The 20,099-nt window shown below is 35.4% G+C and overlaps 1 protein-coding gene across 1 annotated transcript; it reads left to right on the top strand.

The window, feature by feature from the left end:
- The first annotated feature begins 5,325 nt into the window (after nt 1-5,325).
- Nucleotides 5,326-19,515, top strand: LOC135689708 (potassium voltage-gated channel subfamily KQT member 4). The gene is made up of 17 exons (XM_065207029.2): nt 5,326-5,437; nt 6,418-6,469; nt 7,303-7,515; nt 8,411-8,513; nt 10,509-10,635; nt 11,105-11,180; nt 11,547-11,643; nt 12,443-12,580; nt 13,566-13,676; nt 14,146-14,241; nt 14,728-14,887; nt 15,133-15,235; nt 15,591-15,666; nt 16,763-16,857; nt 17,144-17,169; nt 17,981-18,018; nt 19,032-19,515. The coding sequence occupies exons 3-17, from the start codon at nt 7,310-7,312 to the stop codon at nt 19,137-19,139; spliced, it is 1,560 nt and encodes a 519-aa protein (XP_065063101.1). The 5' UTR covers nt 5,326-5,437; nt 6,418-6,469; nt 7,303-7,309; the 3' UTR covers nt 19,140-19,515.
- The last annotated feature ends 584 nt before the right edge of the window (nt 19,516-20,099 follow it).

Here is a 20,099-nt window from a genome sequence, read left to right as displayed (position 1 = left end):
GCAATCAAATTTTTCGAATTTTTCAAAGCCGTAAGACTTTAGTACAAAAATATCGACAAAGGCTTGTTCATTCAACAACCAAGCAAAAAAACTTGGGTTTTTTACGAAAATTTTAAATCTAGCTCTTTTAAAATGTTTTGCAATTATAACAGAAATCGTTCTACAACACACAATACCTTAATAGGTTTTTGACAAAAAGTCTTCGCAAATTGTGAGAAGACCTAGGTATTATCTTTGCAATTCTTTAAACATCGAATCAAACTTTAAAGGAGATTAATGTTTATTTAGAAATAGATTTGTAATATTTTCAAACTAGGAAATAATCTTGAGCCAGCGAAAGTATTACGATTTCATTAGATTTGATATGTAAACAGGTATGGGTGTTGATAAAATCCCATTAACTTCTTTTTGTTAAAGAATTTTCGGCCATCACACACAGTTTACTATTTTCTGCATATTATAATTATATGACTTAGCGTTTTTAAAAGGAAACTAGACTCTGATCTCGATAATGTTCTGATTAAATTTTCAGATAAACTTAATCAGTATAGATAGCCTCATGTTCAACTAATTCTAGAACTTACGTCTAACACTCAATTCTTCTTTAAACAATGAACGACCGGCTAATAGCAGCTTCAAGTTTAAATATATCAGTTAAGCGTCTAAATTGATATTGATTATTGCATTGTATATAAGGGAACTCTGGATGGTGCTGAAGAGGGGGGGTGAGGGACTGAGAGTGCTGCCTCCCCTTCCGCACCCCGAGATCCCTGATGTATATACTAGGAATTGAGTTTAATGTGGTATCACAACCTTTCGAAATGGAATCAACAAGGGCATTTCTACTGATCTCTCTTCGACTATCTACAGAAACATTTTTGCAAAATAATTAAGTAGGGGCGATTGCAACTTTACCCTTTTGTTTATCGAAACTCTAGTTATTTCATTTTAAATTTAGGGTAAAGGGATCTTGCGTAGAAGCTAAAAAAAGGGAGCCATGATCTGATTATGTAGTTATTACCTTGAGTTCTCGTACAGGCAACAAAATTGAATGCGTGGTCTTGATTACCTGTTTGGCTGTCTAGCTTTATCTGCATCAACGATAAAAGTTTAAATGATTCTATTTTCCAAAGATATTTAAGATAAAAGTTGCGATATCTTTAAAACTCCCCTACACGAATGCCTGGTCATGCCAAAGTTCAGAATTTGATCAGTCTTGCTACAATCAATTAAATGTCTTGATCGGGGCATTTGTGATACCAGTATGATATTTTGGATTTTCACTGATGTTAACTGTGTAAAAATATTTGTTCTTCAAAACAAAATATTTGTTCTTCATATATTATTTTCCGCAGTGAACATTAAGTTCCTTTCATTTGTAGTTGCTCACTACATTCTGGCATAAGTATTTGTGTTTCTTGTTTCTTTTTTCTATTTTGAGAAAATAACATTGAGATAACTTCCTTGTGGTAAGCCCGACTTTGCTCGTTCTATTGCTAACCCTAACTTTTCGAAACATTTCAGGTTCGTTTCTAGAGGTTTTCAGATTTCGGGTTCGCAATTAAAAGCCTTGGCATATAAAAATGTTTTCTGTCTGATACATTTCAAGTTATATTTCGTAAGAATGATGCTCGCTGAAGGTTAAATACTCCAACTGGTATCCAAGTGTTCGTCGGAAATGAAGCCAGTTACACGAGAAGGGTAGCGAAGCATCTCTCTATTCAATGGATTGCAATTGCGAGTGTTTGAGTGGATATTTTTCGGAAAATTCTCTAAAAGAAAACCATCCTTGATTGCTTCATCTACTTTCTTAGGTCTCCTCAGTAAACTTAGTAATCCTTCCTTCATCGAACTGGGCTTTTCGTATTCTAAGGAGTGCCCAGGGCCAACGCCAGGCTGGACTGCCCCAGGAGCAAAAGCCTTGGCGGCTCCCCAAATTGTTTTCGGTCCTGGTAACGCCCTTTCTCTGAAGTTGAAGGCTAAAATGAGCTTTATACCTTGCTTCGTAATTGTTAAAAAAATATGCCTTAATTTTGAGCATGGGCCATTCTTGGAGCCCAGGCCCCGGGGCATTGCTCCGACTGAACCCTTTTTGGCGCTACTTGGAGTGTCAAATGATTGCTATTTTTGGTGCTGTAATGCTGAAGCTTTCTTCTGCCAGAAAATTGACTTTCTATTTGAAGCAAATGATTTACTTCTGGTTTATGTTGATGCTGAAAAACCCTTCCACAAACTTATCACAATCCATTTCGCTTCTTCTTTTTTAATCCCTCTAATTTTTTTATCATTTTCTGCCTGTTCTCGTTAGTCTAGCTTTTATCTTTCTTTTACTTCTTGCTGTATTAGTTGATTTTCTATGCTCCATACTTTATTCTTCAATGTGCAAGTATTCTTTTTTGTTTATTTTGCTCTATCTCCCACTCTTTCCTTCATTCATTTGCCTTCATTCATTCTCGTTTTTACCTCTCCGCTTTTTTAAACCGTTGTCTTTCTCTTCCACCCTCCCTTCCATTCTATCCTGCACCTTGTTTTCTTACCATAAATCATTCCTCCTTTATAGTTTGTTTCTACCGTTCAAAAGAAACTCGAGGTGGTAAATCCTGACAATATTACGTGACACCGTTCTATTAATTCTGTTAGCTACCACGACTAAAACCATTTTTTCCCTTATGAACTTACTTTGTGATATTGAATTATACAGAATTCATGATGAATTTCAAATAATGAGGACTATTTTCGCAAAACGCATTGTCCAAAAAAACAAGCAACTGTTTCATCATTTTGAAACCAGCAACATGCATTTTACTGGCCACACGTCCACGAAACATGAAATATTCTTTGTTTTAAACGGGCAGCCAAAAATTGAGGTATTCGTTTCATTGAAAACATGTAATCCACGTTGAAAGAAGGATATCGTGTGGTCTGCTCTCGACTTTCGCGTTGTTAAAATTTGGGAATAGTGTATATTTCAACCCAAAACTGTTAATCTTTGAAGCAAGAGATTCTAATTTTATTAAGTATCAGGTGAGTAGGATAAAGATTACTCAAGACGCACGAGATTCGAATAAAGAGTATATCAGATCTCCGCATGATAAATTTTTCATCAAAGTGTTTCAACTCATATATTAATGTAATTCTCTGATGCTCGTAGCAGCTTTTGATATCCGGGAAACTATCTTATTATCGGCATCACGATATAACACAGACAGAGACCTTGCTTTTACCTCGAATTAACTTTTCAACAACATCTAGAACAACTCTCGTTCAATTCAACTGAACTCATAAAAAGCGAATGTTTTTAACGTGAATGACAATAAGGGGGAGAAGGGGGAGTGAGGGGGAGGTACAGAGGAGGGAAGGGGATTTGGGGAGGGAGGGAGGAAGGAGGGTCGAGTTCACAATAACAGAAACTATTCATAATCTGAGCTGTGTCAGTGAGACGAACCTGTAGTATTTTCGAAAAAGGTAACTTTCCATTCATGTTTAAGTAAAAAAAGTACAAAATTTTCACAAAAATTGAACTTAATTTTATCTTACACTTGCTGACATTCTATATACGTGATTTTGTTTTATTCAAGATATTGTTTACACAAACAACAACAGTCTATTTAGTCTTCAGGGTTAGTAGAACAAGTCTCTACTTTAGCTAAAGAGGATTCTAAAAGGATCTTTAGTGCTTAATTGACTTTTCTTGCCCATAATCTTTCCCATGCCATTCCCCCTTTTTATTTTGAATTGTATGCTTGCTTCAAAAAGTGCAGAGTATAAACATGCTGGTTTTTATAAAGGTTTCATGGAGTAAACTTGCTGGGGTGACGAACCAGCAATGTCTGAAGGTCCGATGGATTTTAAAGTTTTGCACCACATGCATCCTACTTTGTGGTAGGGACATTAATGGCGCTTATGCTAGTTAATCAGGACTCTGATCTTCTATGAATCATCGTGTCGTGCAATCAGTGATTTCGCTATTGTTTGTTGATGTGTGTTTGGTGGCGAAACTTTTCCTGTCTCCTTTTTGGATCTATTTTGTTAGCCTTCTCCCATATTTTGAATTGGCAAGGCTTTAATTTTTAGAATTGTTAGGGAAGTAGCTCATTAAGTAATTAAGGCAAATTTGGTAACAGGGCCTTATCTGAAAGTAGACTTTTTTATTCGCATTAGAATATGCAACTCCAATATGCCTTTTGTGTGGACCGATCTTATGATATTTAATTTCCCTATGCGTTATTGAAAAATTTAACTATATTGTCGAATAGGTTGAATTAGTAAGGATCAGGCTGTAAATACCGTTAGTCTTCTAAATGCTCTCGAGATGAAACGTAGCGATATTTTGATTTTAGCTGTCCCATACAAGAAACGAAAAGCAATGAAAGTCTTAATGAATTTCTTCATGGATCGAGATCATCAGGATGTTTCGAATGTATTGATTTGCATGTCCATTTCCTGGTTGAAAATTTAATTCATGAACTAATTCTATTGGTGTCTTTTAGAGGTCTTTCATATCTTACGAAACTGGAAGTTTTTGATTCGTTTATATGCTTTTTAAAGCATTTGCGCCTTATGCCACCCAGAGCTAGGCCCTGCTTGTCCGCCATTACACTGCTACTCGTTATTTGCATAAGCGTCCCAGCCCTTGCACAGACGCATGCTTATGCAGAAACGCATATGACACCGGTTGGCCTTGGCTCACTCAACTCTTGTTGCTATCTTGTTGTGCTATTCTTGAGTCAATCGTCATGCGGTATTTTCCAGTACCTCGAATCCTATTATCATACCGTATAATGCGGTTCATTTAAGAGAAAAGGAGAGTCAGGCACCTACAAGAAATATCAAAGAATAAAGATACATACGAAATTTTAAAAGAAACCTTTTAAAAACAGGTAAAAACGACAAGAAAAAAGAAGAAAAAATATAAATTTTGCAAACACGCAGAAATTTTTTTTATACATTTTGGCCGTCAACAGTTTTCTAGAAAACTTCAGTCTTAAAATTGAAATTGAAAATACCCCACATAATGATAGCTGTAAGTAATAAAGAAGGTATAGAGAAGTTAATTAGGAGCGAAGCCTGTTTATTGATTTAGCTGGTGTTTTCTCTGCGTATTGTTACAACAGACCGGTACGAGATCAAACAAAAGTTTATCACCAAGGCAGTAGAAATATTTTACTAAAAATTTTCCTCCTATTCGTCATAACAGAATCGGAATGGACGCTCCATTACAATCATATCAATGTCAGAATTTAGCAAGTTGAAGCCTAAGCGTGTTATGACTTGTATTACGAATCAGAATTGTGTGTTTAGAACTGGATGATAAACGGGAGTTGATGCGGAGTTGCGGGAAGCGTAAATCCAAAAGGAACTCATCTTACGGCTCAATGTCGTCGATGTCTTATCAACGGTTTGCAGAGAGCGGTTATAATCTTGGAAGAAAATTGGGGTATAAACTTTGTGTTTTTTAATCATAAGAATGGCATTACGTAATATTGCGTACGAGTGACGCTATATTGTCACGTTAAAGCGCTGTTTTACGTGACTTTGTTTCTTACATTGCACTTTTCCATTGATGTTATTCCTGCGATAAAACGCGATCAGATCAAAGTAAATCGCGATCGAAATATCTGTGTCATGTTCGGAAGCACTGTGAAACCTCAAACATGCCAAGTAACTTGTTCTCCAAACTTTTTTGGCTGCGGGTAGAGACTTGGCAAGTAACTACTGAACAAATGAGTGCTATACAGGCTCTGCTAACGCCCAGTACATTGATACTTTATCGTATCCTGCTTTGCTTGATTGTTGTCCAACTTAATTAAGCCTAGTAAATACACGTACTAGCTTGTAAATTGAATTTTAAGAATGCTTGTTTAGGGAAAGCCCAAGAACGCCTTTTCGCAGTACAGTATGAGCAAGAAAGAGGGTGAAACATCGACTAAAAGGCAAATGAAGCAAAGTGAAAAAATGAATTAAATTCGTCAGAGCGGTGTGGTCATTGCCCTACCCACCAATTCTGCCAATTTCCTTATCTAGAATTACGGGCCTCTTTATGACTTTTGGTCTAACATGTTCTGATAAATTTTTCATGCTGTGGGATAGACATTTTCGAAACAGTGGATTCATTCTAAAGTCAATGAATGAACGGGAGTTCTCTATATGGCGGAATCGCAACTTTTTGAAGAGACCGAACCATTATTACGTACCAGGTGATTCCAAAATTTTTTTGTGGAATAAAGTTCATTCTTGATAGAAGAAGAAATGCTTTTAGGAGTTTTTGTATTTGAGTTTTTAAAATAGCCACTGCAAATTCTTTCGACTTGATCAAGAGCAGCTGCATTATTTTTTGGCAAGAGTAGCTATAGGAATTTCATAAGAAGTGTTACTTCCATAAGGTAGTTTCATCTTAGCATGAATTTTTGAATCTAGAAACAGCCCTAAGACGATTGTGGATAACAGCCTTGAAGAAGACACTGTATCGGTGAATATGGTATTATCAATCTTGTTTACAATTGGAATAACATATGTTTCCAGATGGTGGTCGAATCTTAGACATCGGGGCGATAAGAATGTATCAGTCGTTCTTACGCTTGTCCGCAATACTATTTTGATTTCATGCTTTTTGCGTAAAATTCCTGCGAGCAGGGGGTAGCTTCAGCGAAATTGAAATATTTATTAACACTGCTAATAAAAACGTTGTAAAACAGAAATAAAAACCAAATAACTAAATATGCATAGAGGTTTATCAAAGAATAGAAGCAGATACGCTGGAAGGTTTTTTTCTCTTTATTTGATTGTATAAATAAGATATATTTAGTGCTTCTATACCAAGATTGAAGCTAGGAATGCGCTCTTCTTGAGGCAGTCAGGCGTGTTCAAATAGTCGAAACAAGATTATTATTATTATTATTATTAACTCTTTATTTACAATGTTGGCATAAAAAAAGATATAAAATAGCTATATATGTATAAGAAAAAATATTTATAAGCATAGCTTATAAAAGCCAACTAAAAGAACCGTACATTCAATGAGTCGCCATAAGATTTTCTCCTTTTGTTTTAAGATTCCGACGTGCGAAATATTATAAAGCTAGGGAATCTATGGTTCTTTTTACGATAAGGGGTTCTATATGAAACACTTAAGCAAACAAATAGCTAAAAATGCTGTTTTCTTTTTACCTAGCCCGGGTAAATGCAGTTATACAACGAAAAAGGCCTATATTATTCAATATTCACATTTTCTTTACATGTCATGTTTTTATAATTATTTCATTTTTGCTTAAAACAACTGAAAGATATTTTGAATATTTTCAGGGGTAGAATGACTTCCCAGAATGGCAAGAGCATACCTCTCCTCACGCACAACAGAGAAAGATCGCTGAGCTACAAGGAGCGACAGATGTTAACTTCGGAATCCAGTAATTACTTTCCAACGGAAATCAGAAGCTTACGCATGCTAAAGTCTGCCATATTTACATTCCTAGAACACCCCAATCGACCAGTTAGCCGGTTGTACCATTCTCTCGTGTAAGTTGATGGTTTGCCTGTCGTATTTAACTAGTATTTACCCCTTGCTTGGCACCTGGATAATGGAAACACAATTAAGACTGATAATATGAACACGTTTTTACGGGGAAACCACAAGATGTTTCTATACGTGCTGACTATCAAGTGTGTGTTCCTTTAACATCTGCCCTTTGTTTATACGAAGCTTTTTGGAAAAATTTTCACAATAGATTTGCTTTGAGCGAAAATCTTTCTAAACAGTTTGATGGCAAAATACTTGACAAAAGTTGTTCCAAAACAAGACCATTGAATTTATGCACTCGCACAGTCGAGTCCAAAAACACTTCGCCTATAGTGCCCTCAACGGACATACAAATACACGTTTCTAAATTCAAGATAGTTTAATGGACACTACTTCTTTCTCTAAAACGGTTTCATTTTTGGACAGCCTTGAACACAGTAAACAGAAAGCCTCAGAACATAAAATTTGATCATAAAAATCATTTTGACTCATTTAGAATGCTTATGAAATTTTCTATTTTTTCAGTTAGGCATTCATTAAACAGGTGTGCTCATTAATTTTCAATTTACTTTTTCATGCCATTACCCTAGATACAAGTGCCTAAGAAATTGGGAGGGGAAAATTATTTCTCATCTCGGTTTCCTGCCTATTTATTAGACTCTGGTACCAAGTGGCCAGATTGCATGTAACAGAGACAATAAAAGCTGTTTAAAAATCAGTTTGATCTAAGATTTTGAATAGTAAATCGTGATTTTTCTTCTCGCAGTCAATGTGAATTGTTTTTTGGCAAATAAGAAACATTTCGTAGAATTTAGCCCTTGGTTTTTTTACTTCTGTTTTTCTTTATCCCCAAGTCTATTTATTTTCTCGTGAACTTCCTCAATTTTTTTGTAGAATCTTCCTAATTCTGATTAGCCTTGGACTTGCCATTTACCTGACCGTTCGGAAAACATTGCATTTGGATCATCATATCGTCTACCACTATCTTGCACTACTGGTATGTTTGCGATATAGCAATATAGTTTATTAGATTTTCCTTACAGTATTGCTACTTTTTTCTTATACTATTACGAACTCTCCTGGAGTACCAGGATGATAAAAACAGAGGTAAACGGGGGAACGTTTGAGAGAAAGGCAAACCGCTCCGTTTTCCCCTACTGCTTCCGCATCGCAATTCTTCTGTTTCTTGTAACCATATTACTACTAGTGCGGATGTCACAAAGCTTTTTACCTGAATAGCACGCAAAAACTTATCGCCAGGAAGAAAGCACGTTGATGGGCTACTGGTTACTGGTTGGTGGATAAAATTTTGGAATCTCACACTTTAAGATATTTTATAGAAATGCTTACCGCTAGAGGTTTGGATTGAAAAAGGACATACCCAGTTTCCAATGAGTTCTTAAAACACACATATTTTGAACAGCATGCAATTTATAATTTTATTGATTTTCTTTTTTGTTCATTCCTTAGAATATTGTATATACAACTCTATTAAACAGACACGAATATGACTAGAACTGTTAAATTACACGACGCAAGTTAAATAGGACACTAAAAATATTTAGTTAAACAGGAATACTAAAGCAAAGGTTTAATCTTATTTCTGAAATTTCTGAAAAGGTTTAACCTTTGAGAATAATCTAAGAATTTATTTAAGTTCAATATCAAATGTTTTAAGCATATAAAGGATAAACAAAATGACCGTATTTTCATGGGAAAATAGTATGCATGTCTGGAAATACGTTAATAAAGCTTGCAGGAGTGGTCCACCGGGCACCGGATATTGCAATTTTTTCTTGAGAGTTATTATTCAATAAATTTGCGTTGTTTTATTTTTATGCAGGCTGCTCTTTGATAAACTATCACCACAGCTTATCAGAGCATGCCTGAATGGAACTATAACTTATTTTTAGCATAGACCTTTCAGCCCAGGCGATTTACTTCAGTCACTAAGTCAAGGCTTTAAAATTTAATTGCTAAGTCCAGCTATCTAAAAAAATAATTAAGTGAATTTTGGTCGTGATCCCGCTTCAGCTGCACAACGCCATCGCCTACTGTTTCCATTGTTATTTGAAATTGTTACAAAGCTTTGCAGCAAAGCTGTTTGGCCAAATGCCATTCAGCTGGACTTAATATGCCAGGATATTTCTAAGAATAAACCCGCTATCAATTAATCTTTTAAGCAATACCATCACTAAGAATACAGCCGCTAAGAAATAAAAAGATGATAGAAGTTAGATATGAAAAAAGAAGTTGATAGATCTCACCAGACGGATAATCCATTAACTAAGGTAGCGTCTGGCAACAACAAATGCAATACATAAATTCGCTAGTTGTTCCTAAAATATATGTTTTTCTATAAAACGGACAGTGCAGTTTGCATGTCTCACATGATTGCTAACATTACCATTTCTTCCGTCGCTAACTGTCGAAAGAGACTTCAGGTTTACAAATGCAGCATTAAAAGCTTTTAAAGTCAAAATATCTCTTTGAATTGCAAGTGTTCCCAAATCCTCTATCAAGGAACAACTCTTTAATTTAGTTAGAAATATTTAATCTGCAAATTCCATTCTCCTTTGCTTGCTGTTAATTATTTGCCACAATCACCACATTAAATACAAACTTTGTCACAAGTTTTCCCAACTGACAAATTTTGAAATTCCTTTATTATACTTATTTTGCTTACTGGAATATAACTCTTCCTACATTTTTGAAAGACCAACTTTTGCTGCTTGTTTAGAACTATATAAATCTATGCAAAATTCAGCATTACAATCTTTTCCACAATTGACTATTCGTGATCCAAGAATTGAAGAAGGCAAAAAAACTGGAAATGTTTGACTGCGGATGAAGTTTATAGATAGAAAAACCCGATGGTTTCTTTTTTTCTACAATCTTGATCATTTTGAAATTATTGTCGCCGATATACTAAGCAAAGAAGCAGATGTTTGCAAGAATGATTTTTTTGCTCTAATTGTCGTTCACTTTCTAGGAATGCGGTCTAGCTGCCATCTTTATTATCGAATATTTGCTGAGAATCTGGTCATGCAGCATAAAAGGGATATATAAAGGCTTTAGGGGAACTCTAAGGTTCATGTGGAAGCCACATATGATTCTTGGTGAGTGCGTTGCTAAAAGGTACTAGTGAATCGTTTGATGCTTTGTTTGAAAATCTTTGTTGCTTTTAGATGCTTGCAAGGCTTAAGCTATAAACATTTAAAAACCTTTTCACGCAAACAGTAGAACTATTTTTCATTGAAGATGTCTGTGTATCTTTTGATGGACTAGAGAGTGATTCGGTTTTTGATCGGATGCTGTAATAAAAGAATAGGACTCAAATTTGATACTTTTAAGAAAAAACAGCCTCTTGAAGGTGGTATCCGCTCTTTCAGTCCAACAAATAGGATGTATTTATACAAATATGATGGCGGACTGTAGTTTAGTCTATTTCAATATCAGAACCGATCTTTAGAAATTATGAGTACTACAACCCCAGCCTTTCCCACCTCCTTCTTGCTCTGTATTTATTGCATTTATGAAGACGGAAAATCATCGGATCCCTTTTAAATGCTGCACTTTCCTTTGCAGATTTCTTCGCTATATTAGCATCTCTTACTCTTGCTATTCTTATGAATAAATTTCGTTTTGACTGGGCCCATATGAGGTATGTTTAGTTCTTCCAAAACTTCTTTTTGATTCATACAAATGTAAGAAAGTAGATTTGATCGTGGCGTTTTTAAAAATGTCATCGTAGAAATAATTTGGTTATCTATTATTAGAGATTAAATTGCACAAAAATATCTTGGCATTATAAGACTGTATATAGAATAATTACATAGATTGCTGTGTATGCTCTGGAGAACAGTTTCTCATCAGAGGTCCCCAGACTAGATGGAGTGAATTTCAGTGTCCAATTTCAATCCAATTTACTACCTCTCTGATGTAAGATCAGAGCATCTAACATCCAAAGTGTTTGATCGTATGCGCATTTCTGTATAAGTCCTAAACTTTTATACTATCCGTTTTATAGGTATGCTATGCCACTCCAGCTTATAAGAATACTTAGAATTGATCGAGAACGTGGTGCCTTTAAGACGTTCCATGCAGTCATTAAGAACCACTTCAAGGTAATAACATTACAACTATACACAGTGCTCTATGTGTTATCTGATGTGTACATATAAACCCTTTGTGCAAGATGATACATGTTTTATAAATGTTAAGGACGACTATCACTACTTTTGCTCAAATTAATTAGATCAGCAGCTCGCTTTTGTCTATGTACCGTATGCAACAGATAGAATTTTGAACCTTCTCCATTAGTACTTTGCCTCAAATTTCTCATTAAGTAAATACTTTTGTTATTCCTATTTTTGGACAGTCCTATTTTTAGATGTGATAGGTTAGTGGCAAAATGGTTTCGAATGATCTCGAAAATTCTACAAGGTTTTTCTTTTTCATACGAAAAAAGTAAAATATGTTTAAAAAATATTGTTACTTTGCACTACCGCATCATACACAGGCTTAGAAATCTAGAAGAGGCTACATAAGGTTTGAAAATTAATGTCATAGAGCTCTGATGTTTTCGCAGACTTCTTAGCCTCTCTTTGTTCGTAAATTTAATTAACTTTTTAGTCATGATTTTTGTGTTTGTTTCCTATAAATTTTTTCAGCTCAGAAATGAAATCTCGAGATCTTTGTAAAAGTATTAGGCATAAGAATAAGAAGAAAAGTAAGTGCTAAATGAATAGGCTAAGGCTATAAAAAGCAAAGCAGTAAATCGATCAATTCAAAAGTGCATTGAAAATATATAAAATCTTTAAAAAATTACAAAACCATGTCCCTCTACAATTTGCCCCTTGATGTTTTTTATTTCCGCGCTAAAAGCACAGCTCCTATAACTAATTGTGTCCTTGCCTTTTTCAGGAACTACTCACATGCTGGTATATGGGTTTTATCGTGGTCTTGTTCCTAAGCTATCTGGCATATGCTGAGCCTGTGATAATCGGTGGCAAACAGAACAGAACCGTTGATGACTTAGCAAATGGAGTCTACTGGGCCATCGTATGTATCAGTATTTGTAGTCAAAATAACCCTTACCCTGATCATTCTTAGAATGGTTCTGGGTGGAGCCTCTTTACCTAGTGTAAACAGATTTCTTATTTCACATACATCTCCAACTTGCGTTCCCTGCCAATCCTTAGAAAACACTTTTTTAGAATATAACCAATTTCTTGTAGTAGAATTGAGAAATATTCACCCGTCCACACAAAATCAATATTAATTGATAACTCTGCTAAATAGACTTTCTCTAGTCAAAATTGTTCATGGGGGGTGGTGCAAATTTAGGGCACTAAAAGTAATTCTGACGAAACAAAGTTTCGCTTGGGTCAACAATTGATACCTAACTTGTACTTGAATTTGGTATGGTTAAATTGAAGTTATTTTTGCGGTAAAAGCACATACATCCTACCTAGAATGAGGTGTTTAATATTGATTTGTTTCGATATCTTTTGATTATTGTGTTTGTAAGATATTTAGAATCAAAGAGAGCATTGAAAGGTTCAAATAGCTCATTTGTACAGATCAGCCTTCAGACATTAATCTTGCTTGCGTTGTTACTCCGTTATCCAAAGACTGTTTGTAGTTCAGTTAACAGAATTTCTACCAAATATTTTCAAATATGATGGATAAACAATTTGTATTTCTGAACTTAATTTTGACAAAACATTAGGCGTTCGATCGATCCAGGCCGTAGTTCTCTTTAGACTCCTGTGGAGGCGCTTGAGCGACCTGGAGCGCCTGTCCACGTAGGGATTGAAATGTAGCCTGCGCGCAGTACAAGAACATAGAGTCTGCGTACAGGCTACAGAAATGTGGTTTTTGCAATTATTTCACCTTTTTATGAGAAAAAAATAGTTGAATGAACTGTTTACAGTTAGATGGCATTTGACCAAATCTAATATTCATATTTACTTACTTCGGTCTAACACAATCTTTCTTTCTTTATGGTGCTATGCTACAGTAGAATATTTCGTTGCTTTTGCAGGTTTCCATGACAACTATTGGATACGGCGATATCTATCCCCGCACTGTAACATCCAAAGTTCTTCTCTGTATCTTCGGCGTTGTTGGCACAGGGTTTATTGCATTGCCAGCGGTATGCAAGCGAGTATCAAGCTATGTTGACCTTTATTTGGTCTTAATGCGTTTTTATTTCTTTGCAATATTTGTAAGTGTGAATAAAGAAAAGGTCACGATAGCAGGCTGCTCTACGGACTCCGAAGGTGTTCTTGCGGCGAAAAATTTAGCAAATAAGAAACACCGCAGTGCGAAGAGAATGGACAACACCCTTTGCTCTGATGAAGCCCCGTATGCCGGGGCGAAATATTAGCCTTCACTGATTTACGTGTATTTGTTGTTGTTCATTCTCGTCGCATTGCGGTGTTTCTCATTTGCTACAATATTTGAAAGTTGTTGCATTTAATGTGCAATCTAAAAATCATCAGCTTAACGATTTCATGAAATGCTTTTACCTGAATATGCATATGTGTAATGGTGTAATTTCTTAAACTGGCAAACATTCTTTTGCAAATGAAAATGTCATCTTATTTTTTTTCGTTCTTAAGGGAATCATTGGATCGGGGTTTGCTTTGCAAGTTATTGAGCAGAAGAAAAAGCAACATAACAGGAAGCGACGACGACCGGCCGCAATGTTGATTCAGGTAGGCATTTTGCAGCGTGAATTCATTTTCCTTATTCTAGTTCTATTCGTGTTGTAATGATCAGGGCCGCCGAGAGGTTTCGGAGGCCCTAGGGCGAAACTGAAATACGAGGCTCTCTGCAAGCGTACCGAGCAAAAAAATTATGGGACCACGCCCTTTAGGTTAGCTTTAAAATATCTAGGTTAGCAGTCGAGCTATCCAATAAAACTGCTCTTTCGCTTGCTACCTTACTTATGTTGGAATTCTGAGTCCCTTTCCCTTTTTCATTTAGAAATATTTTATTTGATATACAATCTTCCAGTTTTTCTAATCGATAAACCTTGTTAATTTATAGTAAGAATGAATTGAAAGTTAGATGAATGATGTGGTTTGGGAGACTTAAATGAGAAAAAGGAAATGAGTATTTAAAATGAATTCATACTTTTCTCGATGACTGATATTTTGGCGGATATAAATAAATTTAACAAGCCTTTGAATTTTCTGTAGGCAGCCTGGAAGGTCTGGGCATCCGACCTGAAAAAGAATTTTACTGCGACGTGGCTGCCACATACAAAAGTTGTCAAATCGTTCAAGGATAGTGAACTACAGGCTTTGTTTTCCAATCCTACCGAATCATTTATCAATTTACCTGGAACCAGTCTGAGATGTAAGTGCCTTTCATGCCATCTATTTGTATCATTCTATTGCGATGCTGAATATTTCTATTATGATTCTAATTTTTTCATTGGATACAACCTTATGAAACAGATGGATTTCAGGACTTCAAAACCAGTTGGGTAATAACAACCTGAAAGATAGGAATAATATTTTCATCTAAGTTTGAATTCAAAAGTTAAAAGGTAAATGCGGTTTATTTCAACTGCAAAATTTGTAAGGGCTTTTATTTTGCAGACAAATCTGGTACAAGTATCAGCTCAAAGGGCTCCAATGTAGAAGGAACGGAAGAGAGCACACTTTCAGCAAAAGTTGAAGGGGCGTATTTGGTGTACAAAGAGTAAGTGATTTGCTTGGTTTTGCTTTGGCTCTGAAATCCACCAGCTGAACAGGTGGATAGAGAGTATTTGATGCAGATTTTTGCTTTGACACTGAAATTATATTGTAATGTTGTGTTGTTGTATTTAGATTTTAAGCTAATTCTTTGTGAGCTGCAATTCTCGCCAAAATTTATTAGACTGGCAGGCAAATTGTAGCTTTTTTGAAACAATTCACTCCTCTCCCCCACAGGCAATTTTGATATGCTTATTTTGATTGTAGGTACTTTGTAACTTCCAAAAAACCAACATTCCTGCAGGGATGGGAGGTTTTGATACCATGATACCATATAAATTTTTCTGTCTTTATTTCCACAGCTTAACTAAAGGGCAGAAAATTGCTATTGGATTTATAAGGCATTTAAAGTTTATCGTAGCTTTGAAATATTTTCGAGTAAGTATATTCATTTCCTTACTTCTTTTAAAATTCATGTTGAGAGAAAAATTACAAACTTAGAAACTGAACATTCAAGTCATTTATAATTTGAGAATAAATTCAGATTGCTGTGATATATCAGATCTAAATGTAAATGTTTAAGTATTTGCTTTTGGTCGTACTTTCGACAGCAATGACGGATATTATGAAAAAATAGGCTTAAAATCACATACATATATAAAATATGTTTGAAGAGAGAGGTAAGAGAGAGAAGATGCAGTAGGCTTGTATTTTGCTTAGAGTCATTGCCTCATCAAACAGCAGAAGAATTCCTGAAAATTGTTCATTGCTAGAATAGGACAACCTGGAATGTTCTATTCTAATAGTGGCAAAACCTTCATAGCTTGAACAAAATTACTAAACAATACAGACAAAACATGATCCAAAAAAATAGCTAAATTATTGTTATTTTAATTAAACAACTCATTTTATGTATTGTTTAAAGAAAGAGGAGAGTTCTCAAAACTTGCTGGCCAATCAGCGTATCGAATGGCAATTTAATCTGAGAAAAGGCACCTCAGTGGGGTGAGCGGATGGTTAGCTTTTTTAAATAATCTTTATACAAGACTTTGGGAAGAGCGTGCGAGAGGATTGAGCTAAAAGAAGTGATCATTGACATCAAACTTACCTTGAGTAGTGGACCCTTTACCTACGTCAAAGGCGATGTACTATGGCCACAGTTTGTTTAAAGATATAACAAGATATAACAGACACAACAACAAAATAGAGGTTCAAGGAGCATCTAAATTTGTGCAAAGGCACTCGATGAATGAACCCATACCCATGTGTTATTCAAGAAATGAACCTAGCTGTTTAATGAAAAGCTCCAAGACTTAATGCACTTCATCAGATATATTTTGTTGCTGTTCAGTTGGATTATTTTGGTGTTTTTTACATAAAGGCATTTTCTGTTAGTGTTTACAGTTATGATTTTTTGCCAACATTTTTCATTAATCTTGTAACAGAATTCATGATTAATTACGAAAATGCAAAGTTTTGTTGTTAGTTGTCAACAATTTATCAATTTGCACATTGTTGTTATATTTTTTTATAGCGAACACGTAAGCCTTATGATGAAAAAGACATCATGGATCAGTTTGCAGGAGGTCAGGTCGAAATCTATGGCCAACTAAAATTAATTCAAAGACAGTAAGAAAATGATTCTTTACTCTTTCTACCTTCGTTTTCGATTCATTCCAGTTCTGCTTGCAACTTATTTCAAGACTTTTTAGCGTTTCAATCTTTAAGTATGCTTTGACATGAAGTTTAAGTATTCTAAGCAACTAATTAGTATAAGTATAAGTATTCTTGTTGTTGATCCCAAGTGAAAGTCAAGGCTTGTGCGAACCATTAAAAAATTCTATAAAGATTACTTCAGTGTTACTGAGTTATTGCAAACGATAATTTTCAGAAACATTTTCTTTAATTTCCGCAGAATTGACACCATGAATGAAAGAAGAGGTTAGTTGCTTTCGTTACCTTCTTCCGTCAAATATAAGTGACATTATGAAATACAATGCTGTCGATAGTGACTGTTTGTTCTTCTGACACTGTCTTGTTACACTTTTTTCATATCGTGATTTTTTTATTGTAAGTCCTCGAATACGCCCCCCCCCCCCCCTTGAATAAGCCCCCAACCTAAAGTAATTTTTGTGAAATAAGCCCCCGCCTTCTAATACGGTACCGCTGAGGTATTGCCTCGACAGCAATACGTTTATCCAAATATACCTACATTTTAAAGCATACTGACCATCCACAAAAAGAGCAAGATATTTTTCCTCATATTATTTTTGGTCGCTGCTAAATAAGCCCCAACTTAACGAGGACTTACGTTAATCAAATTATGATTCAAGATGACACACGAAAATAATGTTATTGAAATAAACAAATTTGATATTAGAGCAAAGTGTGAATTCCAGACAATTGTCAACGGAGGTGTTTTCACTGAGAAAGTTATTGTACAACCATTGCTCACTATTTATTCAAAGATTGATAAAGTCCTGCACCACATCCCGCACCATTTTATGTGGAATTTACCCCCCCCCTGGGACACTAACTAACCCACCCAAGAATCATGGATCTGAAGCATATTAATGGATTTAGCAAATGGACTTGAATACAGCAATCTTTTGAGGAGAAAATGAAACGATGTATTTAATCATTTGGGCTGGAGTATGGAATCTTCGGTTCATCCTTTTGTCTTGCATTTTTGTGGATGTTGACATGCATCTATTTTTTGTACTAGTAAATATATTTTTTATTTTTATTTTAGAGACACTGCAGTCAGAAATGCTCACAATGCAGGCACAGGTAATAAGGGTTCCATTTTGTTTAGTTGTTTAGTTGAAAAAAACATAACAGTTAAATTGATGACTTGATTATCGATCGGAAATGACATGGCCGATCGATGTGCAAAGAAGTATGACTTTTTGCATATACCGGTATTCACTTTTTGTATATACATTCTGTTTAAAATATTGCAAGTTCACTCTGATCTAAATGCTTTATTTTTTTTAAAAATGACACTGTTGCATGGTGTTGTTTTACAAATAGGATGGTTTTGGGAAAATCTGTGTGGTCTTAAAAGTTTTCTCCGTTCTCTCCTATTTTTCAATGGCTGACGCAGCTCCTGCGTGCATTTCAATTAAGACGACATGTTTTATTCAAATGCCTATTTGAAAAGTTAGGGGAATAATTAGTGATGAAGAACCTCAGCATCTTGTCTTCAAATGTAAGAGAGAAGAGCCATCTTAACACTGCTGCCTTGTCTAGTGACTGCGGTATCAAAGAAACTGGATTTTCGGTCTTCTATCTGTCACTATCTCTTTGCAGAGGGTAGTTTTTTGGACAATGAGAAGCTATGTATGCTTGTCAGGCAGTCTCGTGGTCCTGCATTTCAATGCGACCACAATTGCTGAGTCCCACACCTGGTATTACATAAAGATGGCGTCCCTCGTCAATCAAAGTGTAATTTTTTTCATGACAGGGATTTGAACCAAACAGACCCTTGAATTTGCAATCCGCAACCCTAACCACTGACCATCATTACACCAAAATCGATCCACTTTTATGGATGATAAAGTTTTTCTATGTTTTCATGCTTATCACTGGTTATAGCTTAGATACCCTGCTTATTTTCAAAATATTAGAAAATGGCAAAAGCTTGCACGATCGATTTATAGCCTCTCGACATCCGGTGACGATTTTTTTCAAAATTATCCTGCATTTGAAACCCAAAGATTGTTATGCATTTATTACGAAGAAATTATCGTGAAAGAATAATCTTGTGATCAATTTTTTTGAAAATTTATGTATTCTTACAGATTGCATCCATATCTATGAGACAAGAGGAAATGCTTTCTTTAGTCAAAGGTATATCAGAATCAATTAAATCATACGAAGAGGGAAGTGAAGGCTCTCACTCGAATTAAGAGCAACTGGTGTATATACTTACAAGGCAAAGACGCCGGTAGACGCCTGTTTCAGTCCATGAACACAACATGCACTGGAAGTGCCAAAATTTACAGAGTTATTTCGCAGATGTGCTGCTTCTAAGATGCCCTGGAGCAGGAGACGAGTTCTGGATGATTAAAACCTTCCTACAGGAACAAGAATATCGAAATCTGAATGACCTTTTTAGTTTCTCAAATGCTCCAATGATCGTAAGAAGAACCAGGACTTTATTGTAAATCTTATTATTTTAGAACAATTTCTATTTCTTTTTTCAAGAAAGCAATTCAACATGAATGATTTATCTTTTGGGAGACTGGAAATACTGCAAAAATATTGAGGAATGGTTTCACCATATTCTATCTTACTGTCACCTGGCTTTACTCTTGCTCTTTTTAAAATCACGTTTTTCTGCTAAATTTCAATGAAAATAAAGTGAGATTATAGATACTAGGTTAAAGGTGTGAAAATTTTAGTAAAAAAAGGGGAATTCTTTAGCTGCATGCACGGTGCCACTTTTCTTGCGATAATTTTGCACCATGTATCACGTCATTCTAGTTGCACATTGCAGTTTCTAGCTTCTAATAAAAACAACGGTTGCAGGCTTGATCGCGGCCATTGTACCTTGTAACTGTGCTGGAATCTTTGGTTTGGCTCCAATGTGTAGTATAAAAAATTATCCCCTGTCTCCAACAGCTTCTCCGCGTCTATCTTTGCAAGTTGCAGAGGTCGTTGCTCGTTGCTGCGTGTAACACGCTGGGTGAAAGTGCTTTTAACCCCCTTCAGTTATAATTCTGAGACCGGTTGTCAAAAGAATTTAACCGTGTATCACTAGCTTTAGATCAAGTTAAATGAAAAGTAACATAGATGGTATGAAAATATTTTGTTAATTATTAATTGATGCAAACCGTATACAATGTCGTATACAATGTCAAAGAGTT

This window comes from Rhopilema esculentum, chromosome 5 (assembly GCF_057945365.1).
Source record: "Rhopilema esculentum isolate cy_ngs chromosome 5, ASM5794536v1, whole genome shotgun sequence".
Lineage (NCBI taxonomy): Eukaryota > Metazoa > Cnidaria > Scyphozoa > Rhizostomeae > Rhizostomatidae > Rhopilema > Rhopilema esculentum.
Note: the sequence above shows the minus strand (reverse complement) of the source record. Positions and strands in the feature narration are given on the sequence as shown.

Bases quoted from the DNA above. Each gene is read 5' to 3' on its own strand.
- LOC135689708 (XM_065207029.2), top strand. From the start codon at position 7,310: ATGACTTCCCAGAATGGCAAGAGCATACCTCTCCTCACGCACAACAGA. The intron at 7,516-8,410 runs GTAAGTTGATGG...ATTTTTTTGTAG, and splicing joins CGGTTGTACCATTCTCTCGT to AATCTTCCTAATTCTGATTA. The intron at 14,888-15,132 runs GTAAGTGCCTTT...TTTATTTTGCAG, and splicing joins ACCTGGAACCAGTCTGAGAT to ACAAATCTGGTACAAGTATC.